Raw genomic sequence first — 17655 nt, 5'->3', positions numbered from 1 at the left:
GGAGTATTGTAATATCGTTTTTCTTGTTTAATAAAAGTTTTATTCTTTTGTTAAAAGTATATCATCAGCTGACTTCTGTGACTCTGTTCAGTAGCTACTCTCCACGCATCTAAACAAACAAATAAAAGTTAGGATCTATCAAGCTGGGTTCCACTCTAGGATCAGGCTTGTCCAGGGGTAATCTCAGCTGGGGATCATAACATACATGATAATTTTTTCTAGTGTCAGCTAAATTGCTAGATTACCATAGTCCAATTTGTGTGCTAATCTCTCTCAGGGATGGAAGCCTGCCACTCCCCCTATTTTGTCTGACCTTCAAGTGACCCCATTCCTACACCTTGACTATTAACTGCCCTCTGAAGTGACCTACTCAGTTGGCAAAGGCTCAGCAGTTCACAAAGACTCACCACCACATTCTTAGGGCAATTGGGGATGGGCAATAAATGCCAACCTTGCCAGCGACACCAACATCAGGAATGAATAAATTTTAACATTTTTAAAGGCTGGGAGTGGAATCAAGGAAGGTACATCCACAGCAGCTTCAAATGAACAATGTGAACAATGGATAGATATTCAAAGCTGAATTTTGAAAATTTACACCAGCCAAGACTTATCTTCATGTAGCATGTGTCTCTGAAACACTTCAGAGACAAGACTGCTATCAATCAAACCAAAATCAAGAACTCCAATCGTATCAAAACTACGTAAATCTTTGTACTGCTATCTCTTGATGCAAAATGCTCAATTTAAATTACTGGATGTTTCCAATTTTCACTTAGCAGAAAGAAAAGCTTGAACAGATTGTACAAGTGCAGGCATCATGAGGGATACTTGCAATACATTTGGGCAAAGCTGAGATAGGAAGAGCCACAGCATGAAGTTCCTGTACCTGAACTTCCGTCAATTCTGCTGCTTTTTGTTCTGTTTCAGGAATGTCCTGAAGATCCTCCATTTTGTTTGTCTGACCTGCAAACGAAAGTCAAACATTCCATCCATAATCCATTATTTACTCTTCTCCATGAGTTCAGAGACACCTGCCCGTGCATTCCAACTTCCTCTGCGACTCTTGTGGCTATTGGATACTGCCTGCAGCAGGGAGAGCCTAGCTTTCCAATTTATTTTTAATTTATTTATGGGATGTGGGCAATGCTGGCCAGGCCAGCATTTACTGCCCATCCCCAATTACCCTAGAGGGGGATGGTGGTGCCTTTTTGAACTGCTGCAGTCCATGTGGTGTAGGTACACCCACAGATGGACATTTCCACTCTGAAAAGCATGCCACTTACTACAAAGCACTAGGAAAATCCCAGTCTCCCAGTCATACCACTCAATGCATTCCAAAGACTAAGTTTCATCGCTAGTTGCTGACTGCTGCTTAGACCTACTTATGAACCCTGGCTGGGGCAGACTGAATACCTGTCTGTGATGAGGAACCCAAATACCCATCTATGAGGAGGCCTAAAACAGGGGTTTGGCCCCTAACTTATATACTTAAGTAATCTACTTTTAGACCGTTGCTATAGAGAACTGAAAAAATAGCTAGACTTACTTTTATGTTGAAAAGGAGGACAGGGAGGGGCCCTGGAGGGTGGGGAGGGCAAGAATTATTAGAGGTATTCAATGAGCAAACAGGGAAATGGTTAAAATCAACTCTCATTAATATTCCATGCTCAGTGAGGCTGCCTCTGCCCTCTCCCAGTGGGATTATGTGCCCTTGACTGACTTTGAGGGAACAAATTTTGAGCTTTTCCTTTCCAAAAAGCAGAAGCAAGAGTTAAAGGAGCAAACTGACAGCCAGAAAGAATAATCCCTGTGTTAGTGACTAAATTACGCCGCTTCTGATCCTGTTCCTGCACAGACAGAGGGATATTTCCTGCTTGCAATTTCAAGGCAAGTTAATCTGCTGACCCAGGGGTCTGATTCCTGTTCATTTCAATTAAACCTATTAGCACTGAAGTCAAATGAACTACCTCAGTGATTATTCCATCTCTCCTTTTTTTAATTCATTCACAGGATATGGCCTTTACTGGCTGAGCCAGCACTTATTGCCCATGCCCATGAGGTGGTGGTGGTGGTGGTGAGCTGCCTTGAACCACTGCAGTTCATGCACTGTAGGTACACCCACAGTGCTGTTAGGAAGGGAGTTCCACGATTTTGACCCAATGACAGTGAAGGAATGACGATATATTTCCAAGTCAGGACGCTGAGTGACTTGGAGGGGGACTTCAAGATGGTGGCGTTCCCTTCTATCTACTGCCCTTGTCCTTCTAGATAGTACTGGTCATGGGTTTGGAAGGTGCCGTCTAAAGAGCCTTGGAGAATTCCTGCTGCTACTGTGCGTCGGTGGAGGAGGGAATGAATGTTTGTGGATGTGGTGCCAAACAAGCAGGCTGCTTTGTCCTGGACAATGTCAAACTTCTTGAGTGTTGCGGGAACTGCACTCATCAAGGCAAATGGGGAGTATTCCATCACACTCCTGACTTGTGTCTTGTAGATGGTGGACAGGCTTTGGGGAGACAGGAGGTGAGTTACTTGTCCCACGATTCCTAGCCTCTGACCTGTTCTTGTAGCCACTGTATATATGTGGCTAGTCCAGTTCAGTTTCTGGTCAATGATAGTGAGGATGTTGATAGTGAGGGATTCAGTGATAGTAATGTCATTGAGCTTCAAGAGGCAATGGTTAGATTCTCTCTAGATGGAGATGGTCATTGCCTGGTACTTGTGTGGCGCGAATGTTACCACTTGTCAGCCCAAACCTGGATAATGTCCATGTCTTGCTTCATTTGGACATGGACTGATTCAGTATCTGAGGAGTCGCGAATGGTGAACACTGCACAATCATCAGCGAACATTCCCACTTCTGACCTTATGATGGAAGGAAGGTCATTGATCAAGCAGTTCAAGATGGTTGGGCCGAGGACACTACCTTGAGCAACTCCTGTAGTGATGTCCTGGAGCTGAGACTGACCTCCAACAACCACAACCATCTTCCTTTGTGCTAGGTATGACTCTAGCCAGTGGAGAGTTGTCCCTCTGATTCCCATTGACTCCAGTTTTGCTAGAGCTCCTTGATACCACAGTCGGTCAAATGCAGCCTTGATGGCAAGGGCAGTCACTCTCACCTCACCTCGGAAGTTCAGCTCTTTTGTCCATGTTTGAACCAAGGCTGTAATGAGGTCAGCAGCTGAGTGACCCTGACAGAACCCAAACTGGGTGTCAGTGTGCAGGTTATTGCTATGCAAGTGCTGCTTCATCGCACTGTTGATGACACTTCCATTCCTTTACTAATAATCGAGAGTAGACTGATGGGGAGGTAATTGGCCAGCTTGGATTTGTCCTGTTGTGTACAGGAAACGTCTGGGCAATTTTCCAATTAGCCGGGTAGATGCCAGTATTGTAGCTGTGCTGGAACAGTTTGGCTAGGGGGGTGGCAAGTTCTGGAGCACAAGTCTTCAGTATTATTGCCGGAATATTTTCCAGCCACATAGCCTTTGTACTATCCGGTGCCATCAACTATTTCTTGATATCACGTTGAATTAATCAAATTGGCTGAAGACTGGCATCTGTGATGCTGAGGTCCTCCAGAGGAGGTGGCCGAGATGAAACATCCACTCAGCACTTCTGGCTGAAGATTGTAGCAAATGCTTCAGCCTCATCTTTCGCACCGATGTGCTGGGCTCCTCCATCATTGAGGATGGGGATATATGTGGAGCGTCCTCCTTCTGTTAGTTGCTTAATTGTCCACCACCATTCAAGACTGGATATGGCAGGATTGCAAGACTTGGATCTGAACCGTTGGTTGTGGGATTGCTTAGCTCTAACATCACTTGCTGCTTGTGCTCTTTGGCATGCAAGTAATCCTGTGTTATAGCTTCACCAGGTTGACACCTCATTTTTAGGTATGCCTGCTGCTGCTCCTGGCATGCCTTCCTGTACGCTTCATTGAACCAGGGTGATCCCCTGGCTTGTTGGTAATGGTAGAGTGGGGGATATGCCAGGCCATGAGGTTACAGATTGTGTTCAAGTACAATTCTGTTGCTACTGATGGCCCACAGTGCGTCATGCTTGAACTAAGGTTGTAATGAGGTTAGGAGCCGAGTGGCTCTGGTATTGTTAGATTTGTTCAAAATCTATCCCATTTGGCATGGTGGTAGTGCTACACAACACAATGGGGGGTATCCTCAATGTGAAGGTGGGACTTTGTCTCCACAATGGCTGTGTGGTGGTCACTCCTACCAATACTATCATGGACAATTACATCTGCGACAGGCAGGTTGGTGAGGAGGTGGTCAAGTGTGTTTTTCCCTCTTGTTGGTTCCCTCACCACCTACTGCAGACCTAGTCTAGCAGCTATGTCATTTAGGACTTAGTCAGCAAGGCACTCTTGGTGATGTATGTTGAAGTAATCGCTGACTTAGAGTACATTCTCCGTCCTTGCCACCCTCAGTGTTTCCTCCAAGTTATGTTCGACATGGAAGAGCACTGATTCATCAGCTGAGGGAGGGCGGTAGGTGGTAATCAGCAGGAGGTCTCCTTGCCCACGTTTAACCTGATGCCACGAAACTTCATGGGGTCCAGGGTCGATGTTGAGGACTCCCAGGGCAACTCTCTCCCGACTATTTACCACTGTGCCAGCACCTCTACTTGGGCTGTTCGGTCGGTGGGACAGGGACCACCATCCCATAGCCAGGGATGATGATGGTGGTGTTTGGGGCGTTATCTGTAAGGTATGATTCCGTGAGGATGACTATGTCAGGCTGTTGCTTGATTAGTCTGTGAGACAGCTCTCCCAATTTTGGCACTAGCTCCCAGATGTTAGTAAGGAGGACTTTGCAGGGTCGACAGGTCGACAGGGCTGGGCTTGCTGTTGTCATTTCTGGTGCCTAGGTCGATATCCGGTGGTCTGTTTCATTCCTTTTTTGACGCTTTGTGGTGGTTTGCTACAATTGAGTGGCTTGCTAGGCTATTTCAGGGGGCATTTTAAGAGTCAACCATATTGCAGTAGGTCTCATGTCACATGTAGGCTAGACCAGGTAAGGACAGCAGATTTCCTTCCCTAAAGGGAGGAGTTTTTTTTTTTACAACAATCGACAATGGTTTCATGGTCATCACTCGGCTTTTAATTTTAATTCGATTTTTACTGAATTCAAATTCTACCTGCCAGGATTCGAACCCAGGTCCAGTCTCTGCGTTACTAGTCCAGTGACAACACCACTACGCCATCACCTCCCCTGTTCACTTTCACAATCTCTCACTAAGGTCCTCTACACCAACACCCCATTATGTAGAAACAAACATTTTATTGGGGTGTTAGTTGTTCTGATGACAGGTCTCTCATAAAACTTTAACCATTTTTATTCTCTTTCAGGTGCAGACAGGCCTGCTGATTATCATTTTACATTATTTTCCTTTCCTTTTCAAAAGTATAGTTGCATTTAATAAATTTTTATATTCATCACAGAGTTGTCAATACTGGAGAATGGAACTCCTTTATACTGTTCCAGCAAACATCAGCACAGGCAGGTACAGCATGGATTAGATGCAGAATAAAGCTCCTGCTACACTGTTCCATTAACACCCCCAGAGCAGGTGCAGCATGAGTTAGATTCAGAGTAAAGCCCCTGCTAGTTTAACTCAACAATGAACCTTACTCACAGCCTCAGAAGGGACACCTTGGCTGTTTTCCATTCCCATGCCTACCTCTTGTTGCCTCTTTGAAAGAGATTGCTAGTTTAGTTTGGGATTAATGGGTCTTTTTCAGATTGGAAAGGCGTAACTAGTGGAGTGCCACAAGGATCAATCCTAGGGCCTCAATTATTTAAATCTATATTAATGACTTGGAGGAAGGGGCAGAGTGTAATGTATCCAAATTTGCTGATGATACAAAAATAGATGGGAGGGCATGTAGTAATGAGGGCAAAGAATCTGCAAAGGGATATAGATAGGTTGAGTGAGTGGGCAAAAACTTGGCAGATGGAGCTTAATGTAGGAAAGTGTGAAGTCAAGCTCTTTGGTAGGGAGAATCAAAAGGCAGACTATTATGTAAGTAGAATGAGACTCAAAAAAGTGCAGCACAGAGGATCTGGGTGCTCTTGTACATGAAACACAAAGTTAGCATGCAGGTGCAGCAAGTAATTAAGAAGGCAAATGGAATTTTGGCCTGTATTGCTAGGGGGTTGGAGTTTAAAAATAGGGAAGTCTTATTACAACTGTACAGGGTGTTGGTGAGGCCGCACCTGGAGTACTGTGTATAGTTTTTGTCCACATATTTAAGAAAGGATATACTCACATTGGAAGCAGTTCAAAAGAGATTCGCCAGGCTAATTTCTAGGATGAAGGGGTTGACTTATCAAGAATACCAAACAGGTTAGCCTTTATTCATTATAGTTTAGAAGAATGAGGGGTGATCTTGTAATCTATTGAAACATCCAAGATTCTGAGGAGGGTTGACAGGTTAGATGTTGAGATGTTTCTGCTAGTGGGGAATCTCAAACTACAGGACATAGTTACAGAATAAGGAGGCACTCATTTAAAACTGAGATGCGAAAGAATTTCTTCTCTCAGAGGGTAGTGAATGTCTGGAATTTTCTACCCCAGAGAGTTATGGAAGCTAGATCACAAAGTATTTAACGAGGGGGTAGATATATTTTTGAATATCTGGGAGTTGAGGGCTATGAGGAGCTGGCATGAAAGAGGAGTTGAGGCCTGGGCAGATCACCCATGATCTTATTGAATACAGGGCAGGCTTGAGGGGCTGAATGACCTCCTCCTGCTCTTATTCCTTATGTTCTTATGTAGTGCTAAATTAAGAAGTTTTGTACTTTGGGATGAGATTATGGAGTGACTGATTGAATGTCATAAATTTATTTCAGATAGGAGCCTTGTAGCCATCATTGTAGACTGGATCTGGTGGCTGGTTCTGGAATTAAATCCTAAAGTGTCCGACCCAGGGTACTACCTACCTCTCTCTCCTTAGAAACAGATGATCTTCAATTCTCCCTGCAAGGCTGGATTTGACTCCAGGAGGTAGAAGTGAAAGGACAACTTAAATTTTACTTTGCTTAAATATATATGATCTGTATTAATCTGATTTATGTCCGATATTCTACGAATCTCAAAAAAAGGTTTCACGGTTCTGAGTTTTCCGCTTGTTATCTAGACCATCTCCTGGCTGACCACAACCAAGGCCCGGCCTTTGTGGACTGTATAATTCGGTATCATAAGGGAGTGTACACTTTGACACATTTTCATACAGTTATATGGAGACAATAGAGAAACTGAGCTGGTTTCCCTCAGAAAGGGGAGATTTGATAGAAGTGTTCAAAATCGTGAGGGATTTTGATTGAGTAAATAGGGGAAACTGTTTCCACTGGCAGGAGGGTTGGTAACCAGAGGACTAAGATAATTGGCAAAACATCCCGAGAAGAAAAGAAGAAAATCTTTTTTCATACTACAAGTTATTATGATCTGGAATGCGCCACCTGAAAAGGTGGAGGAAGCAGATTCAATTGTAATTTTCAAAAGGGAACTGGACAATTACTTGAAAAGGAAATATGTGCAGGGCAATGAAGAAAAAGTAGAGTAGTTGGACTTACTGGAGGGCTTTTTCACAGAGCTGGGGCATACATGATGGGCTGATTGGCCTCCTTCTACACTATATCATTCTATGAATCTATCGGTGACTGGGGGAAGCCTGGAGTTATTGAAGTTTGAACAATGAATCTTCCTGCACACACACCCCCCCCCCCTCCCCCCCCCCAGGCCTGTAAAGTAGAATCAAGATTCTGGGTAGATCCCCAATGAAATAACGTAACATCTGTTTCTATACCAATCCTAGAGGACCTCCCATCACATTGCTTACCAGTGTTTAGTTGCTCCCCTGGCAGAATTGGTTGAATGGGCTGAATAGTCTACTCCTGTTCCTGTGTTGCCTGGCCCAGGGTTAATCAAAGGGCAGCCGGAACAAGTTAAATTTCAGGCTCCAGGCTAATGACTGTTTTCCTTTTGCATCTCTAACAATGCCTGACATAGAGGAACCTATGTGGAAATGATGCTGTGATATTTCCTATCCATAGTAACCAACCTTTTTTTGTGCACTGTTCACAGAAGTACTGCAATGCCAGGTCGATGTGTGGAGTGGACCGAGCAAGCCCCTATTCTATCTCCCTGCTCCAAAAATCAATTTAATATATGGTTCCCAGATAAGGGGCGTATCAGATATTAAAATGCTAAGAACAGAAACAACACTTGATCTTCGCCCTTTTTCTTCAAGCACAGCTAATAACTTCTCCAAATTTGTCACAATCATTACCTGTGCCAGGTGAAATGTCTCCAGACTGGATTACTTGGTCCAGTACTGTGCTGTCCAATAATTTGCTGCCAGTATCTCCAACCTAAACAGAGAAGAACAGAAGCACAAGCCACACTTAATGTCAGTGCTTTTGTGAAAATGAAACAATAAAATAAAATCAAGTTCCCCCAACTTACAAAATTCCCCAAGGCCCTCAATCTTTAGTCAGCTTCACTTATGCTCTCTGTAGCCTTGTAGATGGTGCCAAATTCTCTAACTGATATGACATAGTCTGATATAAGTTAAGAATAACAAAATCAAGAGGTTATAACAATCAGGACTAAACAGGCTAGAGGCCTTCTCTCTAGAAAAGAGAATGCTGAGTGGTGACCTGACAGAGGTCTTCAAGATTATGAAAAATATTGATGGCGCAGATGTAGAGAAAATGTTTCCCATTGTGAGGAAGGCCAAAAATAGCAAGTCGTAAATGTAAAACAGTCATTAATAAATCCAATAAGGAATCCAGAGTGGTGAGAATGTGGAACTTACTACTAGAAGGAGAAGTTAAGACAAATAGCATGAATGTTCTTAAGGGGAAGCTAGATAAATCCATGAAGGAGAAAGAATTAGAAGGTTATACTAATAGGGTGAGGGGAAGTTTGAAAGGTTAAACTCTACTACATGGTCAATTGCAGTTCCCCATTGAGATCACCTAACAGCACTGATGAGGGATTGAAACTAGAATCTCCTGGTCTGTATAGATGGGAATCACACTGAATGGTGTTGTTCATGAATGGAGCCTTTGGTAGAATTTAGGTGGTGCTGAAGGTGGTGGTCTGTGCACATGAATGGATGTCACTGTTTGTGCACAGCCACAGGTTATAAAATTGTTCCAACTTATGATGCAGTAAAACAACCTTCAATAACCCTGTGTTAATGAGCTGAGACAGATTCAAGCAGCTGTAGTACTGGGCCAAGCTGTACATTGTAAGCCATGCTCTCTGACTGAAAGCCTATAAACTGCTACATTAATGTTTGAAGCAACTCAGCTCCTACACAGCATCTTCACCTTATACAGTCTGATACACTGTATCAGACATGAGCTCCACTTTTACACCACTCCTTTCCATTCAATGATTGATCACATAACAGTGACTCTACCTCAAAAAGGTATTTTACTGTGTGAAGGACTTTGCGATGTTCTGAGGTGGTGATGAGGCTCTATTAAAATGCATTTCTTTCCTTGTGTTAAGACACAAATCAGTCTCCAAGAATTAGCACTGTTGTCTGGTACAACAACCCCACCATTCACTTCCACCTGGCTCAGATCTAGCCTAAGCCAATGGGGTGAAGAAAACTTGGAGGCAATATTAAGAACATAAGAAAAGCAAAGGGTGCAAAAAGGCTGGCCAGTCTATTAAAGCTCATCTGTTTCATACCCTAAATCTCCCATTGAAATCTATCCCTCTGGTATCCCAACTTTCCTAAAAAAAAATCCCATCCCTCTAGTCCAACTCTCCTTCAAAATCATATCCCTCTAGTCCAACTCTCCTTCAAAATCATATCCCTCTAGTACACTGACTCTCAAAATCCCATCCCCTTTGTACTCCAACTCACCCTCAAAATCCCATCCCTCTAGTCCAACTCTCCTTCAAAATCGTATCCCTCTAGTACACTGACTCTCTCAAAGTCCCACCTCCTTTGTACTCCAACTCATCCTCAAAATCTCAATCCTCTAGCACTCCAAATCACCCTCAAAATCCCATCCCTCTCATACACCAACTTTTCTACAAAATTGTATCCCTCCCGTGCCCCAAATCTCCTACAAATGTCTATTCTCCTAGTATCTTAACTCTCCCATCCTAACATTCCAGTGCAATTAAAATTCTCGAGGAAACAAAGTTCCTATTAAGATCAATTTCAGACCCCATTCCAAAGATTGGAGTTTATAATCTAAACTGACATTTCAGTGCAGTGCTAAAGGGAGTAACACACTGTTGAAGGGTGTCAAACTGAGGTCCCATCTACCCTCTCAATTAGGCACAAAAGATATCACAGCATTATTCAAAGGAAACAGCAAGGTTTCCTGTCAATATTTAAATCTGACCCAACATCACTAAAAAAATATATATCTAGTCATTTATCTCACTTTTATTTAATTGTAAGTTCTTTCTTTACAGGTTTCCTGATCTATCAGGGAGAACATTGAGGTATCTGTGCCAGCTCCTGACGGTGTTTACAGTTCTCCCAACTGTGCTGTCCATCAGACTGCCTGGAGCAATGAAGGCATGGTTGAGGCCAGCAGCAGATGATGCTCATGGTAAGGTGAACAACAGGCCTCTGAAGATAAGTTAGTCTCATGTCCATACCTGAATGCACCCCTGAGCATCCTGAGCCAACTCTTCAGTCCCCCTATGTTGTTCCAGTTTTTTGATCCTGGCTCGCAGATGTTCTGTTGAAACAACAATGATGAGCACTTCAGTTTTGGTTTCTGCTTTTTCTGATGCTCTTCACCACGACATCTGATCATCATAGAGCAAGGCACAAAACAGCGTCTCAGTAATTCTGTCTACCCACAGATTTATAATCCTGCCTAGACAGGGGATAAACTTCTAGTTCTCTATATCTAAACAGAAACCTGACACCCCCAGTACTATATACCAAGGTAGGTAAGATTCATAAAATGGTTACAGCACAGTAGGAAAGCCATTCTGCCCTACACATCTGTGACAGTTCCCTGTAACAGCAACTTAGCTACACCCACCCACACCCTTTCCCAATAATTCTGCAAATATTTTCTCTCCATATTCTTATTCAATTCCCTTTCGAAAACTACGAATCAATCACCCTTTTAGGTTGTGCACTCCAGATTGTGATCACTCACTGCTCTCCAGCCACCTTAATTTTGGTGCCAAAAACCTTAAATCTCTGCCCTCTGGTTCTCTACCTTTTTGCATTTGAACAGAAGCAGTTTTTCCCCTATCTACTTTGCCTAGGCCCTTCATGACTTTGAACACCTCTATCAAATCTCCTCTCTATCTTCTCCAAAGAGAACAACCTCAACTTCTCCAATCTATCCATGTAACTGAACTCCTTCATTCCTGGCACGATTATCATAAATATTTTCTTTAAAGCCTTCACAACTTTCCTAAATTCATCGCCCATATCTGGACACATATCTCCAGTTGTGGTCAAACCAATGTTTTATAAAGGTTCATCATTATGCCCTTGCTGTTTTCTCTATGCCTCTATTTATAAAGTCAAGGATTCTGTATGTCTGTAACCACTTTCTCAACCTGCCCTGTCATCTTTAATGATTTGTGCACATTTATCTCCAGGTGTCTCTGTTTCTGCACTCTTTTTATAATTGTATCCTTTGTTTTATAATACCTGTCCTCATTTTTCCTACCAAGATCATCACCTTGCACTTCTCTGTATTAAATTTTACCTGCCAAGTGTCTGCCCTTTCCACCAGTCTGTCTCTGTCCTCTTGAAGTCTATCACTATCCTTCTCACAGCTCACAATACTCCCAAGTTTTGTGTCTTCTGCAAATTTTGAAATTGTGCCCTGTACACTCAAGTCTGAGTCATTAATATATATCAAGAGAAGGAGGTCATAGTAACAACCCCCAGAGAGCATCACTGTATACCTTCCTCCAGTCCGAAAAACAGCCATTCGCCACGACTCTGTTTTCTGTCACTCGGCCAACTTTGCATCCATGCTGTTATTGCCTCTTTTATTCCACGGGCTTCAATTATGCTGACAAGCCTATGTGGCGCTTTATCAAACGCCTTTTTGAAGTCCTTGTACACCACATCAACTGGTATACTTTCATCAACCCTTTCTGTTATCTCAACAAACACTCAATCAAGTTAGTTAAACATGGTTTGCCTTTAACAAATCCATGCTGGCTTTCCTTTAATTAGTCCATACTTGTCTGAGTTTCTTGTCAGAGTACTATATTGGAAGAATCATATTGGAATCAGGTCACTCTCCACAGATGCTGCCAGGCCTGTTGAGTTTTTTCAGCACTTTGTTTTTATTTCTCGTCCAGTGACTGTTGATTTTGACGTGGGGTTATCATTTCCAAAAGCTTGCCTACCATTGAGGTTCAACTGACTGGCCTGTAGTTACTGGCTCTATCCTTACGTGCTACTTTTAACAAAGATTCAATCCTCAAGAACGCTGGCACCACACCCATATCTAAGGAGCATTGGAAGATAATGGCCAGTTATAGAGATAGGGTGTATATCTTGGCAGCAAATTGCACTTCACAAGAGTAACTATGTGCGGGATTTGTTGTGGGATGCTGTGCTTTGTGGCATCGCATATGTGTGACATTTTTGCGACAAATTATTTTACACCTGAACCCCAAACCTTTCCACAAATGTGAGCACGGAGAGCAGGCTGCATATAAGAAGGTGGTTTGCTTTCAGAGCCTGTAGTGCTCCTGTGGATAAGAGGAAAAGAGAAAACAACAAACAAACACCAACATCAGAGATCCCAAGGCAATATTAGGACAGGGAGCTCTACCAGTGTCCTACCAACACACCTCACTTGACCAACATCAGCAAAATATAGAATGCATGGTCATCCATCTGTTTTAAGAAAATGTGGCTCCTTTTTAAAACAAATCCATTTACCATTTTCAGTCTTAACCTCCTCATAGTCCATTGTCTTCCACAAGAGGCTTCCCTTCTCCTCTTCTAGCTCTGCCAATCTGTTCTGCGATGTCGTCTCCTGTTCCTCAACAGCAGTCTGGATGTTGGGGGAGGGAGGATAAAAAATAAAATCCAAATTACTGAATGTGACAGTTCATTCGCTTTCATATCATAAGAATCTCTAATTTTTGGGAACTAAACATACTGCTCATAGTCAATTGACAAACATCAGTTTTGTTTTATATATAAGATAGCAATAGAGTTATGCGAACAATGTCAGAAATGTACCTCATTGCACTACCTACTGGTCAGAACCTGAAACTGCACCATTGCAGGCAACTGGTTACAGGCAGGATTTGAAATAGAAAGTTTGCAATGGCAGTTTAATTCTTAAATATTGACATGAAAATCTGATCAGAAATTGTGACAACAGGAAATGCATAAATACATTAGATTTCTAATAATATAGTAATCAGACTTGTGGCAATTCACTGCAAGGCAAGATTAAATGCAGCCTTCAGGAGGCGTCGATTAAAGGACAGAGGGCAGTTAGACCAGGGGACACAAAGGTAATTCAGTCCTCATTTTTATGAAATATCTTGATGTTATATTTTTATTTATGATTAAATGCAATGCAACAGAAGCAGGGAAGATTGGAATTGAGGAGTTTTGAAACCTCTCACAGATGTCAGGAAGATATAATAATGCGACTGGAATTTACAGTAAAATTGTGGTGTCTGTGTGGGTGCATGTGAGAGAGAGAGAGTGTTGATTGGATTAACGTCAGCTAGCCTGATGGCTTTGATGTAAACACGGCAAGCATGGGGAAAGTTTAGGGTGTAAGGCGTAAAAGGACATTTGGATTTTTAAATAAACCAGACTCGATTGTTTTCAAAAGAAGGAATGAAATGTGGCACATAGACAGGTGAAATTCAGAAACAATGTGTTTACTTTTTCCAAAGTTTACTGGTAAAATGGGTACTATGCTAAATTTTTATGATCAGAAAAGCAAAGTCCAAAGGCAGAGTGAAAAAATGGGTATTTGCATTCAAAGGGGAAAACAGGTATAAAGGAGCGAAGGCTGTGTGTAAGGGTAGACACTTTAAGATGTGGCAAGTGTGAAAAGCCTTCAGCATCTAAGCCTCAAGCTGCTGAAGTTAAGAAAACTCACTTTGAATTCGACTGGTTCAGGGTATTGTGTGTCACCTTGCCTGAGTCCTTTAAAATCTGTCTTACTGTTGCCTTAACGAAAGTATAACTGGGAGTTGAATTAATTAGAGGATTTAGAAGCTTTTATAGTGGTAATTTGTAGACACATGTACATGTTTAAAAATCATTTTTCTCATGAATAAATGTTTAATCTAATTTTGCAAAAACTTGTAAGACTTGGTGGTCTTATTACTACTGAATTGGAAGCACGCATCTCAAAATTTATACAAATTGCAAAACAAGTTGTGGCAGTTGTTTCAAGTTTCCCTTTGAGGTTTGAACAGCTAAGCATTTACCATCAGCTGTGCCATAACACAGAAGAGTGCAACAAATTTACAGAAGCAAATGTAGAAAAAGAGATTTATAATAGAAAAATTTGGCAGGTGGTGTGGTCGGCTATAAGAATCTTAGGATTCAGCAGAGGGAAGGCATTAGCCAAAACTGTCATAACTTTAACTTTTGTAACCACAGTCTGAAACAATTCTGTTTCCCTTTATTAGTGAAGGTGGAAAAGCCCACAGCTCTTGCTAGTATGTTATTTATTGTTGGCAGTCTCCTATCAGAGCAATATTTTGATTGTTTCCTTAGATTATTTAAATGCAAGTTGACTAATCCAGGATGTCTACCTTAATCGGATTCTTTGCCAGACTTGGAATATCAATAGAAGAACTACTAGGGGGAAAAGGGAAGTGAGAACTATTAGTTAGATTTCGCAGAGTTATGGGGAACGTTTGAAATGGAGAAAAGATGGCTCAAGGAAGATCTTTTGGAAGTTTCAAGAATCTAAGGGGTGCAGATTAACAAAACCTTAATAAATTACTTGCCACAACCACAAATGGGACATGGACACAAACCCAAAGGAGGATGGAGAACAGTTTAGGTTTAACAACTTTGCAAAAAGGTGGGAATATATGGGACAGTGGAGGATGACAGTTCTGGCACATACAAGAGACAATGGTGGTAGGGTTAGAAGTGGTAACTGAATGAATAAATAGATTTCAAGAAAATTTTTTTTAAAAGTTATGGAGGTAAGTAAGCAGGCAAAGGAATTTAAGGAGTCCTAGAGGTTATGTTGAAGAACTGTGCCTTAAATAGGAGAGTGGGGGAGTGAACAACAACAACTAGTACGTATGTTGTGCCTTCAACACAATAAAGCCTTGCAAGGCAATTTTCAGAAACATTATAAAATTAAACTTGACACTGAGTCACAAAAGGAAACAGTAAGGCAGATGGCCAAAAGTTTGGCCAGAAATAGGTTTTGAGAAGCATCTAAAGAGAGACAAAGAGTCATAGGGAGGAAATTCCACAACTTAGGGCTTTGGAAACTGAAGGCATGGTCACCTGTGGTGGAGCAATTAAATTTGGGGATGCTCAAAATAAGAAGAGCAAAGATGTCTCAGAGAGTTAGGGGGTATGATCAAGTAGTTTGCGGATGACACGAAAATTGGTAGGACAGTAAATAGTGAGGAGGTTAGCCGTAAACTGCAGGAGGATATCAATGGACTGGTCAGGTGGGCGGAGCAGTGGCAAATGGAACTCAACCTGGAAAAGTGAGAGGTAATGCACTTGGGGAGGGCTAACAAGGCCACGGGTTACACTATGAACGATAGGACCCTGGAAAGTACTAAAGATCAGAGGGACCTTGGTGTGCATACCCATAGATCTCTGAAGGTAGCACGGCAGGTAGATGAGGTGGTTAAGAAGGCATATGGGGTACTTGCCTTAATTAGCCGAGGCATAGAATACAAGAGCAAGGAGGTTATGCTGGAACTGTATAAAATGCTGGTTAGGCCACAACTGGAGAACTACGTGCAGTTCTGGTTGCCACATTATAGGAAGGTTGTGATTGCACTGGAGAGGGTGCAGAGGAGATTTACTAGGATGCTGCTTGGGCTGGAGGGTCTGAGCTATGAGGAAAAGCTGGTGTTGTTTTCCTTGGAGCAACAAAAGTTGAGAGGGGACCTGATAGAGGTGTATAAGATTATGAGGGGCATAAATAGAGTGGATAGGAGGGCACTTTTTCCATTAGTAGAGGGGTCAATGACCAGGGAGCATAGATTTAAGGTAAGAGGTAGAAGGCTAAGAGGGGAGTTGAGGAGAAATTGTTTCACCCAGAGGGTGGTGGGAGTCTGGAACTTACTGTCTGAAAGGGTGGTTGAGTCAGAAACTCTTGTAACATTTAAGAAATATTTAGATATTCACTTGTGTTGCCATAGCCTCCGGGACTATGGGATTAGTGTAGCCAGATCTTTGGTGACCGGCGTGGACACGATGGGCCGAATGGTCTCCATCTGTGCTGCAGATGTCTAAAATCTATGAATATATGGTTGTGGGGCAAAAGTATTACGGAGGTAAGGAGGAACAAAGGCTTACAGGATTTTAAAACAAGGATGAGAATCTTCAAATTGAGGTGTTAAGGTCAAGAAGGTGTACACACAAGAGGCCAGAGCTGTGCAACAGATGGACAAGGGTTCGACAGCAAGCTGGAGGGGGCTGCAGATGTAGGGTGGGAGGATTTGTAAACAAGAATAAGGGTGCTGAATTTGGTGCACTGGAGAATAGATGCCTATGGAAGCAGAGAAGTGCAGGGTGATGGACAAGAGGGATGATGTAGAGTAGGAATCACGAAGATGCCAGAAAGGTCAAAAGGAGGGGTCTGGAGAATTCGAATAATAAAATATTACAGATGCTAAAAATCTGAAGTAAAAACATTAAATTCTAGAAATACTCAGCAGGTCTGGCAGCATCTGGGGAGAAAGAAAGTTAACTTCTCAGATTGATGACCTTTTGTCAGTTGCTTTAGTAGTCTAATCTGGGGGAAACAAAGCAGATCAGATGTACAATGCTCAAAAAATGTTAAAAAAAATTACATTATATAGCACTTACCACAACCACCAGACTTTACAGCCAACAAAATACTTTTAAGTGTAGTCACTACTGCAATGCAGGAAGCAAGGTAGCTAATTTGTGCACAGCAAACTCTCACAAACAGCAATGTGATAATGACCAGTTAATGTCTTTTTTGTAGTGTTGACTGAGGGATAAATATTGTCCAGGACACTGGGGATAACCCCTTTGCTCTGCTTCGAAATAGTGTCACAGGGCTTCAATATAAAGTCTCATCGAAAAGATAGCACGTCCAATAATGCAGTACTCCCTCAATACTGTACTGGAGTGTTAGCCTTGATTTTTGTGCTCAAGCCCCGGAGCGGGACTTGAACCGTAACCTTGTGATTGAGAGGCAAGAGTGTTACTAACCGAGCCACGGCTGACACTCCAATAATAAAATGTATGGTTTGTCACTAGTCTCATGGTACCATTGGATTATTGTACTGTAGCAACCACTAGTTTACTTGGCAATTAGAATCAATTGGGAACAAGCATCAATAACCACGGAAATCCAACTGTGTAAGCAGACTGACATCTAACTGGGATATTAGAAGTGGCACAGAGATAGTTTACAAGCTGCTTAAAGCTTAATCTCAGTCCCAAAA

At 42.3% G+C, this 17655-nt stretch overlaps 1 protein-coding gene and 1 non-coding gene across 3 annotated transcripts in view; both read right to left on the bottom strand.

The window, feature by feature from the left end:
* Positions 1-17655, bottom strand: part of golgb1 (golgin B1) — a 59351-nt gene that overhangs the window by 25276 nt on the left and 16420 nt on the right. For both annotated transcript variants that reach the window (XM_041202049.1, XM_041202050.1), the window contains exons 10-13: positions 12935-13049; positions 10660-10742; positions 8312-8393; positions 890-966 (exon numbers count right to left, since the gene is read on the bottom strand). In XM_041202049.1, coding sequence (XP_041057983.1) covers positions 890-966; positions 8312-8393; positions 10660-10742; positions 12935-13049 — 357 coding nt within the window. The remainder of the gene's footprint in view (positions 1-889; positions 967-8311; positions 8394-10659; positions 10743-12934; positions 13050-17655) is intronic.
* Positions 8087-8281, bottom strand: LOC121286604. The gene has a single exon (XR_005945012.1). It is a non-coding gene; the product is annotated as a U2 spliceosomal RNA (small nuclear RNA).

This window comes from Carcharodon carcharias, chromosome 13 (assembly GCF_017639515.1).
Source record: "Carcharodon carcharias isolate sCarCar2 chromosome 13, sCarCar2.pri, whole genome shotgun sequence".
NCBI lineage: Eukaryota > Metazoa > Chordata > Chondrichthyes > Lamniformes > Lamnidae > Carcharodon > Carcharodon carcharias.
The sequence above is the reverse complement of the archived record's forward strand: the minus strand, read 5'-3'. Positions and strand labels throughout refer to the sequence as shown.